A 12,596-nucleotide genomic window follows, 5' to 3' on the forward strand; every position below is an offset into this window, starting at 1 on the left:
ACTTTACACGGCAATTCAGTATATTCACCTACAGCAAATCTGTGCCTATCTGGCAAAAAAAATAAGTATGGTTAAAATAAATCAAGCATAAGGATGTCATAATGTTTAAGTTATTTTTCTTAACACAGAGGAAAAGTTCATGTGATCACCAAACTGCAAAACAATAGTTGTTGAGGTAATAAATGTATCCTAAATTCCAGCAAGTAATGCTATGAGTACTCTTCTGTGAGGTTTTTATTTTTCTTTTGGTGTGGAAAAAAAAGTTAACATGATTGCAATGCTCTGTAGGTGACCATCTTCCCTTGCAAATGTGTACATGGTCTATGCATTAGCCTTCTTGTTGTATTCAGTTTGAGTGAATTCTAGTTTGTGTGGTCGAGTGAATTGTTTTGCTGTTCTGGACCAAATTCCAACGTGTCTTTTGCAAATCTATTCTGAATGGTCATGTAAGCAAGTCGGGTTGTGTAAACTCACAGGCTGGTTTTGCAGCAGCCGAGGGGCTTGGGTGTTGACTGCATACCCAGTTCTCTTGTTATTCTCAACATTTTTTTTTTCCTTCCCACTAGGAGCAAATGCCAGCATGACTAGGGTCTGAGGAAGTGCTTCTGTGTTCCTACCAAGGGTTTGCGGGTGCAGAGGAAGGGTGCAAGGACAGCAGGGACATTTTGAGCTACCATGGATATCACCACTGATTTGGTGCCGTCCTCCATGATGTCCCAACCTGAGGCGATTGAGGTGAGTAGACCACAATAAAACTCTGGCAGCTGAACTGACTGAACCTCTTTCTTATTTCCTCATTGAATCCTAGCTTTTTCTCCTGTCTCACTTCTGAATCATTGAGGGAATTTTTCCTGAAATATTGTATTAGACACTCATCATTTGCTAAGAATGTTTTTATACTTTGAGACATGACATTGCTGTGTTATACTGCTATTTGTAGAAGAAAATATATGGCAAAATACAATCTTTATTGACTCCATGTAGGCGGTCCCTGCGCTATGGTTTGATTTTTACTGTGCCTGATGAATACAAAGTAGAAGAAGGTCATAATGTGGTTCAGTTGGAATAATACCACAGGAAATCTCAGGTTCAGTGTTCTTATTAGAAAAGCTAAAGTTTTAAGCCAAAAGCAGCAGTAAAATTAATAATATACTTACAATTACTAACACACTAATCTTGCTTTCATGAATCAAAGTGTGTGTTTCAGACTTGATATTTATAAATACCTAGGTGATTTCTTCAGCTCCATGTACTGAACACCGAGTATTTGTGTTTTCTGGTGAAGTAAATACTACAAATAGAAAAGCAGACGTTAATAACAACAGTCAAGATTTTACCTCAGGCTTTTGACTTCATAGAGACCCAAGTGTCTGTTGCAACTTAAAACTTTTAAGGATGTATATTTTACTGAAGAGGGAACCACAATTGATTAAGGTAGATGTCAGAAAACTGGAGATCTAATGCTTATTTGTTGTTGTTGTTGTTGTTGTTTGCTGGAGATGCTTTGGCTCAGGAGACTACAGCTCTAAGCAATATGCACTGAGAAGTGCAGTAGTTCAGAGATCCTTGGTCCCTGTGAAATTACAGAAAACATGTCCGCTAATGTGTGGTTATGTGAAACGAGCTGAATCTGAAATCTGCTTTGGAGAAACTTCTTTGTGCTCCTCTTCCTCCTGTGTTTCAAATGGAGAACTAGTATATTTAAAAAAGATTTACATTGCTTTTCAAGTCTCTGTCCCTGTTAGGGTCAGAGAAGGATTTTGTCTTTACAGCAGAACAGAATACCTGGTACAAGGTGGATGCTGTATGCTTGCATCCCAGGCTGCCTGGCTGCTGCTGGACACTTCTCTTTCTGGAGAAAGGCTCCCCCAGGCCATCTGCTTGTGTGCTCTGCACTTGCATCCCTGTGTCTGTGGGTTCTCTCTTCAGAGCCTTGTTATATATGAGAAATTTGTGTATCTAAGGATTGCTGTTCAGGATAAATGCCTTCTCGAAGGGAAAATAAGGTCAACTGTGGTGCAAGAATGAGTGGAAGAAACGCTGTCACTTGTAAAGGACTTGATGATCAGCATAGTCACAATTCTGTTGTACTTACAAGTGAATAAATGCATGTCCTGTGTCTGCAGGGAGTTCCTGCTGAATAAATCCTGCCCTGGACTTGCATCGCAAGACCAAAGACTAGAGATAAATGGATGATTCTGGTCGTTGACTGGTAATCTAGACAGCTTTCCACACTTGGGTTTTAGAGACTGTGCTGCAATGAGATTTGACTTGGGAGCCAAAAGGAAATGGCAAAAAGGAAGCAAAGGAAAGACTGGTAACTCAGTGTGGGAGGTTATGGTAGAAAAATATCATTCTCAACCTCATGTTGTAAAAATGGACTTAAATTTGATATCCATATGGGCAGACTTACATGCATGCATGAATTCCCAGAGACTTCAGTAAACTGTTGTGGATCTGATGGTTGATATAAGGCTTCAATCCTATGTAAAGGAGTAGCAGCTCCAAACAATCAGGTGGGAGCGATGTGTATGTTTCTGAGAGTAGGGAAGAGCTTTTTAACAGGGAAGGACGTAGTGAGACACATAGCTAAAGAGAGGAATCATTAGATGGACGTATTGAAGTGAAACACTTTTCAGACTGGGACTGCATGGGCTTGCCTTTCACATTTGTGTTGATGTACAAATGAATTTTGGATGTAGTTTAGAAAACTATAGTCACTAAAATACTTTTTTTGGGGGGGATGACAACGTTATTTTGCCTTTTAAAACTGAGCAGATGCCACAGTGTGCTGCAGAACACATTTAGAGACTAATGTTCTAAGGAAGGATTTTTTTTAAACTTGGAAATAGCCTTGCATGCCTTCTGCATGAGCTAGATGGCATCTCAGTTACAAAAAGAAGTGGTTTGCTACTTTCCTTTAAACTTTCTTTATCTTTAATCCTTTTTTATCTTTTAACTTTCCTTTAGCATTGCCAGGATAGTTGGTTTCCTTCACATTTGGTCGATTTAGTCTTCGAAATAAATATTATCTATTTTGTATACACATGTATGTGTATACATCTCAGTAATAAATATTCCTCTGCCTATCACCAGTCCTGTAACTGCACAGGGCAAACAGGAATAGACTTTTATTTACCACAGAGGAGAATCCTAGAGACCTCAGCAGGACCTTTTACAATCCAAAGGTCCCCCGACAGGTGTTTGCTTGGGCTTTAATCCTACAGGTGCTTGTGGTGGCACCACAATGAGGGAAGTTCCTGCTAATTTAATTGCAAATGGTATCTTTCTCATTATTTGTCTTCTGAGTCAGGTTACAAAAGATTTACATTTAGGAAAGTTTCTGAAAGTCACTTCTTGATACCAGGTGTGAAATTGTTGTTACTGTTTTAAAATATTCTTATTGCTAGTGTGTCAACGTAGGAAATGTTTTTGGTGCTCTCTACAACCCTCTACTGAAGCAATACATTTTTCACAGTCATGCATTTGCCTATGCACTGACCTGTCCAAAGCTCTCTGCTCCCATCATCTTTCCCCCAGCAGTATCCTGTTACCAGAAGTAAGGAGTGATGATTACGAGCACGGATTTAAGGCATCTTGCTCATGTTTAAATGAGAAGGATAAGTAAAGTTTCAGTGTAGTTTAGCTATCCACAGCTGAAATCTGGAATAGAAAATAGTTCTGGGACACCATTCACAATATGTCAGAGAAGTCAATAAAACAAAAAAATTCCAGAACAGGCTTTGAGTTTTTGGCAACAGGGTTTTATTGTAAGGCAGAATCTATTGATTTCAGATTAGATAAGCCATTATGCTGCTAAAGAGAGAGAAAAAAAAACGTAGAACTTTTTGATTCTTAAATTGGGGATATTTTGTGGTACATGTGATGACTTCATACCTTAGCTATGTATAAGCAAAATTATATCATAGAAACCTGATTAGTCTGATAACACAGTAAGCGGAAAGTTAAGTAATTCTTTAAGAAACATTTAGCATCCCAGAGGGCTTTGCTGTTTGCTAAAAGGAAACATGACAAGTGGTGATCTAAACTGATTAATATACTCTGTGTAGTGATTAGTATCTTCTCTGTGAATGGCATGAGATTAATTCTGCAGTAAAAGCTTTGAAGAAGAAATGATTTGAGCTCCAGTTGCTTAATGAACCAGGGACTTCCAACAGTGCTTCAGAAATGCTTAAAATGAGAAAACAACAAAAATTCATCATTCTCTCTTTGCTTTTGCCAGCAGTGGATCCTACCAGCCAAATACTAGAAGTAAATGAGTATATTTAAATAACTGCCTTGCAGCTGTTCCAAAGAGAAATCCAGAGCAGTTTTCATTATAGTGGCTTTTCATGGCTGTGTGGTTACCAGAGCCAAAAAACACTTCTCCCATTCTGTGCCATTGAATACTTCTTTATTTTCTCTTCTTTTTGTTTGAATTAGAGTGGAAGAGAACTTAAACTATCTTTGCCACAGAATGGTCATCCTCAGTAGCTTTTTCCTCTTTAGAATGATGCTTGAGAACAGACTCCTGTAGGGTGGCACAGCTGTTGTCACCCCTTTCCCCAACAAAGCCCAACAAGATTTGCATTTTGGATTTGGTGCCCAAATTTCTGCAGCCAACAAATGTGCTGATTTTTCTCTCTTCTAGGTGAGTAAATAAATTAACCTCTTTATCAAAACAGACCTCTGCTGGTGGTAAATAAGGTAAATGAGAGAACAAAAAGAAATGGTGAGACTGGAAGAAACAATTTGCAATTAGAGGTATATCCACCCAATTACAGGCATCATAAGGGAAACTTAAATGCCAGTATGCTTTTTTTTTTTATTGTTACACTAGATGATATTACCAGGGGTTCAAAATCCATCTCCATTTTGTTTAAAGTAGACCAATACTGCCTTATAGGCCGCTGCTCAGTACTGTATGAACAAGCTACTGATGGAGAACCCATTGTTGCCAGAGACCTGAGAGAGAAAGATTTTTCTATATTCTGTTTATCTTTCACAAAGCAGTGCATCAAAGCAAAAGGAACCCAAACTTCCTGATGTATTTCAAGAAAAAAATGTATTTGTCATGGTAAACACAGGATAGTCTTCTTATTTCCGTTTGGAAATGTCAGTTTCCAGCCCAAAATGAAATTTGCTATGCTCATTAACATAACTTTGAATAAGCATTTTGCTTGTAGGCTAAACTCTCTCAAGTGCTTACTTTGCTGGTTTGCTTGGTGAGGAGTAATGGAAGGTGTGCCCTGGAGATGGAAGTAGCCCCAATAGCCTACAGCATTTTTTCAGCATAAAAGGCCAATCTTTCAGCTGCTGGAGCCAAGAATTAATTCCCAGCTTGGCTCACTGAGCACTGAACTGGGCCCAAAGGTTGCATGTTGCAATTCATTATACATGGAAACTCACTTGGGATGTTAGAGGTGCAGATTTTTTTTTTTTTTTTCCCCCTCACATTTCTTCCACCCTGATAGCTTCTGAAGTGACACGGAGAGGGGACTGTGTGCTGCACCTCTCTCCAGAAAGCTCTTCGCGGGGCTGGGGTCTTTGGGGAAGGTCTGTCCTGCGCTGCACTCGTCCTGCACAGCAGCCTGCAGGGACTCACAGCAAGGCTGGATGTCTGGCTACGATGTTCAGCTTGAGGATAAAGCAGGAAGGCAACCGGCGAGTGAACTGGGTGAGATAGTGGAGAAGATTAGTTTGCATCATGACACCGACTTTTTTTGAAGGCATAAGAGGTGGCATATTTCAGTCACTAAATTAGCTGATGGAATATAATTGCCTTCCTGTGTCCCCACAAAGCCAGGAGGTGTTGAGCCTATACCCATGTTTGGCTAATGTTTGTGAAGCTCAGCTTGCTATGAAAGCTCCCTCAGAAGAAAATGAAGCTTCAAGACCTTTGCAGAAACCCTTTCTGTACTCTGCATGGGATGTTTGGGCTCAACTACCCGATTTGGGCTAAACATGCCCAATCACGTCTCTCCTAGTGGCAAAACCAATTAGCTTATTTTTGCAATACCTCCGCATTGCGGTGGTGGTCTCCCTTTGAGAGGAGCTTGGAAGGCAGAGACGGGGCGGCAGAGAAGTGCTGTGTGGTCTGGGAACAAATCTTTAGTAATCAGTGTTTAAGCCATCCTAGCAATGTAAGGGGGGAAGTGATGATGTAGAACTATGCCCTGATTCAAACAGTCTTCGTTTCCTCGTCAACTGGAAAACATTCATCAGAACATATAGGTAGTGCTTGTGAGGGATGCAGCTCATCTGAAAATGCTGGATCTGAGGAAAAGAAGCAACAATACAGCAGTGTGTGAATTATTGGGTAGGTTGCTGGAGGACTGAGTTCACTCTCTGTCTTTCCTTGGATATTTTTTTTCCAATTCTTCTAGCTTTTTAACTTCCTAAATATCCTTTTGCTTGCAGAATTCTGCAGTGAAAGAGACTCCATGTCCATGTGCAGCAAGCAGTTCCTTTCTGCAGCAACAGAAAGCGCAAGAAGTTGAAACCACTGAGCTGGCGATCTGGGGGCCTGTTGCGCCAGCTCAGTATGCTCCTGACTATCACGAATACTCTTGTGTTTGAGTAGTGAAATGCATGGCTCCTGGTTTATCTATCCTGAAAAGCTGTAGGGCTGAGTCAAGGTATTTCAGATGTGATAATTAGTGATCCTGGCATCTTCCAGAAGAAAGGCATTTTTAGTGTTAGCTGGACTTCCTGCTCTCACCATTCCTTTTTTAGCCCATGGAAGCTATTTTTGAACTTGCTTTTGTAGTAGTCAACAGTGAATAAGCATTAAGGAAGGTCAGCACCCTCCCTGGTTTTATAGTTGATCTGTGGAGGTCATAATCATAGTTTCCAAAAGGATCTGTGTCATTTGTGAATTATACCTTCCTAAGTAGAAGTAAAGTTGCTTATTTTTCCAGTGTTGTTGGTGATTGGGTCTCTTTGGTACACTGAATGTCTAGATGTGCTGCATTACCCTTTTCAGGTATAAACTGTAGGATACAGAGAACTTCTCAGTTCAATTTCTAGTTTTTGGGACATTTGTTAGCTCTGAGACTCTGTTGTAACACAGTCTACTACAAAAGCGTCCTAAAAATTATTGGATATGCTAGCTACTGCCACATGATCCATAAGTAACTTTATGCTTTAGCACGTTGTAGCAGAGCTAAAGGGATTCCCTTTCAAAGAGTTGTTTCCTCACATCTTTTCCACTGTGTGAAGGGCAAAATGAGTCTAGTCAAATGATGAAGTAGCCTGCTGTGACTGAACCACCACATCTTAACATTCAAGTTTTTCTTTAAGTCTGCCACATGATTACTTTGGGAGATGCAGTTCCAAAAATGGTATGTGAGGAGCTATTGTATCTTGGTGGTAGGAGTTCATACTTTCATTGTGCAAATTAAATTATATCTGTACATAAGGCATAGTAGGCATAAAGCTATATTGAATCAGGACCCTTGTCTTGAGACTTTTTGATTTTTTGACTTAAATTTTGGGTAAATGCCTCCTCAACTTCTACTTTGATCTTTAAAGGAAACACCACCTTTTCCTCTTTATTTTTAAACCTCTTGTTTCTTTTGTGTTCTTCAGTATGAACAGTAGTTTGTGCTTTTCATTAGGTAATGGAGAAATTTTTATTGCAAATTGGAATTTTTTTCTCATCTGTGATAACTTTACTTTCATAAAACCCCTGGTTTTGCAGTTGCGGGTTGAGAAAGTATTTACATATTGATTCAATTATTCCTATACTTACTTTCTTGTGCTTATTTTAAAGATATTCTTAATAGATACCCTTACTTGGGGATTTTGAAGTTAGTGGTTCCCCAGCTCTAGCCTTCCTGGTATGTTGGTAAACTTCAGAGTATTTAGCTAAACAGAAAGCAATGCTACTGCTTTTCCATTTGCTGCTGCTGCACTAAATGTAGAGATTTAAGACACCTATTGCTGTTTTGGAGTCCTAGTCTACCATTCCCAATTCTGCATTTTCTCTGAAATATTTTCTGGATTTCTGGGCAGCACTGAGAATGATAAATATTGGTTTGGGGATCCAAGGGTAGCTACCTCAGAATTAAGAGTTCATCCTGTGTAGAATGAGTCTCCTCCGAGTCTCGCAGACTTCAAGGGGACTGCATGCAAGTTGCATGACTTCTGAAAAATTGAGGTCTCTGGCTTGTACTTGGCATTTCATTGTATGCAGAATTGTGATCTTCCTCAGAGTTCCTTGCCAAATAAATTGCTTTTCATCTCCTTTCCGCGTTCTGGGTAAGAAAACAGCAGCATGTCAAGGTTAATTCAGTAAAGGGAAAAAAAGAAAGGAGCAGACTGTGTTTGGAGAGTTAAAGGTTAAAATATTTTTAAGAGTTTTCTTGGATATGGAATCATTTTTGTGGCTTCCAAGTTTTAAAAGCTCTGTAAAAGTCAGACCTTAGTATTCTAAGAATGTTCAGCTCTGTTTCTCTCGGCAAGGAATAAAGGCACCCATGCCTGCTGGGGGGGTGGTCCTTCTTTTTTTTTCCTTTTCATTTTTTTTGTTAGGTGGACTGAGGAACTCTGCAAACTCTCAGATTGCAGTGGGTTTTATAAACTGATCATTTGCCCCTCAGGCACCTTGTGCTAACTAATGTTTTGTTTAGACAGTATCAATCAGCGGTGTTTGAAAACTTGCTGGTGTTCGTTTTCCACCCTAAGCATCTCTCCATGCACAGCCCTCACCAGGTGGGCTGTCACTCACCACCGAGCTGGAAGTATCCAGAACTCCCCTCTAACCTTCCTGCTCCAGGAAGCCAGCGGCTTCTCTACTCTGGTCCGTTCCCGCCATGGGGAAGAGGATAATGGGCTGCTTACCCAAGAACATCCCATGGGCATGCTATTCCATGCCTTGGATCTAAATCCTCACCCGACTCTTTAAGCTGTGATAGAGAGGTGGGGCAGCAGCAAGGTGAATCAAGCACGAAACACTGGAAAGTTGCTTAGATGGGCTCTTCTTCCCAGTCTCCCCACTGCCACCCCAGTGGCATGGTCCTGTACCACCAGAGGAGAGGAGCCAAGAGGACAAGTATAGCAGACAGTGGCTGGAAAAGCCAGTGCCAAGGTGATGTTCTGGCCACGGGATGACTAGGTGTTGACTGTAGAAGCAGAGTGAGTTTTATTTATTAAGTCTTAGTGCCAAATTTCCTGGTCTATGTGTACTGTGTTGTAGTTATAACTGGGTCTCATGATTTTAAGAGATTTAACTCCATGTACTCGGGATTTTCTTGTTCTTTGGTTTGGACAACTGTGTCTTGAGTATTAAATCAACCTCACATGGTTAGAGGAGGCTTTGCTTTTAGCCTGCTATTACTCCATTTTGCTTTATCTGTCTTGTTGGTTTACAAGTCAGATGTTTTCTTTTTCTACACAGATGTGTCCTAGAGGTTTAGTTAACATGGGCAATTTGCAGCTCAGTTTGTTATAAACTTTTGTTGAGATATACTAAATGGATGAGGTAAATCTCAGGGCACTGAACATCTGGCTTACCCAGGCAATGAAACACAGTGAGTGGAAACTTCAGGAAATTAAAATATAAACTTCCCTGCCCCTTTTCCTGAAGGGGCAGGAGAGGGGATGGGTCTGCCTGCTTGCATATGCCATTATGCTACGTTAACGCTTTCGGTACTCAGAGAAATGTTATATTTCCCTCCCACTTCAGCCTTTCCAGTCAGATAGCAGCATCACGGGTAAATGTGATGCCTTGAGATTTGTGTGTTTGTGACCCGGGAGGTCAAAACCTTCTTGTAAGATACACACTGGCATCCGAGAAAGCTGATTGCCTGGAAGTCCCCTGTTTGAACTTTTGTCAGCAAACTGTCTCTTCTTCTGCTCTTCTTTTCCTTGGGACTGACAAGACTGCATTTAAAGGAGATTCAAGGTTTTGGATTAGCATGTGCTAAAAACAAAACTTATCCAAAATCCCTTATGTGAACAGAGCATTTTGTTCCTGTGTCTTCAAAATGAAAGAAGAAGCCAGTGAGCTTCATGCTGTTCCTCCAGGATTATTCAAGTGCTGTCATGCTTTTAAATTTAACAAGTCTGACTCTGTAGTGTTTTACATATTCTTATGTGCGTTGCATACATTCAGCCGTGGCTTGGCATTTTGTGAAAAAGACAGATGCACAGCACTTATCAGTGCATGTTACAGTGACTTTTTTTTTTATCATATCTTGTTTCAGATTTCATATGAAATGGCTGGGGAGGATATTACAAAATCAGGGGATAATTCACATTCTAAGCCTACGTGCCAAACAAACAAACAAAAAAAAGAAAAATAAAAAGGCAAGTAATAGCTACCACATTTTAAATTTCTGAATTAAAAACGTGTTCTGCCAGGTGTATCTGGCCTCTCTCCACAAGAGCAACAGTGGAGCAGGATCGTTACATATGGGCAGCAGCCGCCTGAAAGAAAAAAAATAGATCGACAAATATATAGACAAAGAGATAATTTATTCAGGATCACAAAAGTCCACTAGATCCTGGAGTCCTGACCTCCTCTGTAATTCAGACTGCAAGACTGCATCCAGATAATCCTACAGAGAGAAAAAAAACCAGGGCATTCACATAATTAACGCAGATGTTGGCGAACTTTTATAAGGGCCACTAACTCATTCATATGACTTCCTCTCTCCCTCAAGGGTTCTTATACTTGACCTGTTATTACCACATGGTCTTTAACCAAAGAATTAAAGCCAGATGTCTTGTAGCTAGGTCTCCCTTTGTTAAGTATCCCTTATAAATCGTTTTTTCTATGCAACAGAGAGATCCTACATGAGGACTTTTTAAAATTCTTAGATAATTAAGGCAGAAAGGTTTCTAATGTAAGAGTTGATGTATCCTAGAGGAACAATAAAAGTTTTATAGCCACTGTGCTGAAAAATACTGTTTACTCTAGCTTTTTATTATCCTGGGTCTGCAATGTTTCTGATCGATGTTTAGGTTGGAGGTAAAATCATTCTGAAAAGACTTTTTTCTTTAACATAAATCTAAATGTCATGTAATACATTTGGGATATACGTGGAAAGGTTTGTATGTTGCTTTATTGGAATTGGCTTAATTATATTGACAAACAGAGGGAAATGAAAGGAAACAGAAATAGCTTTGAGTAATTCTAAGGAAATCTTTATCCGATACTATTTTCACTTTAGTCCAATTACTAACTCTGTTTCCCAATTCTGTATATTTTTTATTTCAACATGAAGGTTAGGTTAGCTGTAGCATTTCCTGCAGAATGGCTGGAGCTGTCCAAAACATGGGGTTTTGTTTGCATGTTTTGATGGGAAGAAATTCTCATCTTCTTCTGTTGTTGATCTTTGCTTGGTCTTATTACCTGGTTCCTTGCTAAAACTGCTTCTCTTTTTGTAAAAATTCAAATTTAGTCAGTAGAGTTTCACAGCCATAAAATCAGGGTGTCAGAGCCAGCTCCCCTGGCTCTCTTTAGAGACGTTTTTGACATGAGTTTCTTGGTTTGGTTTGTTTTGGGTTTTTTTTAATTATTATTTTTACATCCTCGTTGTTCAGCCATGCTAAACAAGGAACCAGTATGTTATTCAGGGGGTGTTCTTTTTCTAAGGTTTGCCTTTTGGGAATTGCACCTTGAGTAATTGATTATAACTGAGGAAGGAAACCCATTAAGAATTTTCTTGTTAGCGAACAGTTTTATGCAAAGCTTCTACATTCTGATGGAATATGGGGCTTGTTTGTTGCACCCGTAACTGTGCTCAATGGAGTACTCTGCAAGGAAAATTAATCCTGTATTCCCTGACATAGCCATAACAATACTTAATGCAAGAAATAAGGTTTGATGCTTTTAACACTAGTTAAGTCAAATATTGCTTTTCTGATTTCTTGCCTTACTACTTCTATTTCAAATTGGAATAAGCAAGTTCAGATGAGATATACTTAAAAGCATGGTGTATTTCAAACCCTGTTTAGAAATGTGGCTGATGGAAAAAGAATGCTCATAGAAATACAGTGGCATGCTTACTTATTGTTTATAAATTCACTTCATGCCTTATGGGCAGACACAGCCCCTGGCCCTGGCAATTCACAGTCTTAGAGCATATTGACAATCTTAACTTAGGGTGTTCTTCCCAGTTTTTAAGACAGGACAAGAAAGAAAGCCTGATGGAGACCTGAGTAAGTCAAAACCTACTGGGAAATGTAATCCACTTTTCCTCCTCTTTGGGAAGCTCTTCTTTGAACACCACTACAGCCAAACAATAGTTTCATGCACTGATAACATTAATAAGATGTCCTGTAATAGAGTTAACTTTTCGTAATTATGAATTGCATGCCCTTCTCTCTGAGTGAATTTTTCAGCAGGTCTGCTTGGCCAGAAGCTCATTTGCTATGCAGTTTACAACTATGTCAGAGATCATGCTAGCTCCCACAGCAGATGGAAGAATTTCTGGTTGTTTCTAATCTGGTTGCTGTTACTAGACTCCTCAGAGCAATTGTTTGAGAGTTGTGGAATGCCTTTTGGTCTGAAAAAATAAATTTGTTCTGAAGCATGTTCCCTTCCTGTCCCCCTCCCCGCTCTGTGTGCATGTCTTGTCCATGGAGGC

The 12,596-nt window shown here is 39.8% G+C and overlaps 1 protein-coding gene across 1 annotated transcript in view; it reads left to right on the top strand.

The window, feature by feature from the left end:
* Window positions 1–675: 675 nt before the first annotated feature.
* LPAR1 (lysophosphatidic acid receptor 1) overlaps window positions 676–12,596 on the top strand; it is a gene marked incomplete at both ends in the record, with an annotated part of 47,303 nt that continues 35,382 nt past the window's right edge. The window contains one exon of the mRNA XM_082336626.1: window positions 676–735. Within this exon, the coding sequence (XP_082192752.1) occupies window positions 676–735 (60 nt within the window). The remainder of the gene's footprint in view (window positions 736–12,596) is intronic.

Source organism: Platalea leucorodia (genome assembly GCF_965183815.1).
Source record: "Platalea leucorodia genome assembly, chromosome: Z".
Taxonomy (NCBI): domain Eukaryota; kingdom Metazoa; phylum Chordata; class Aves; order Pelecaniformes; family Threskiornithidae; genus Platalea; species Platalea leucorodia.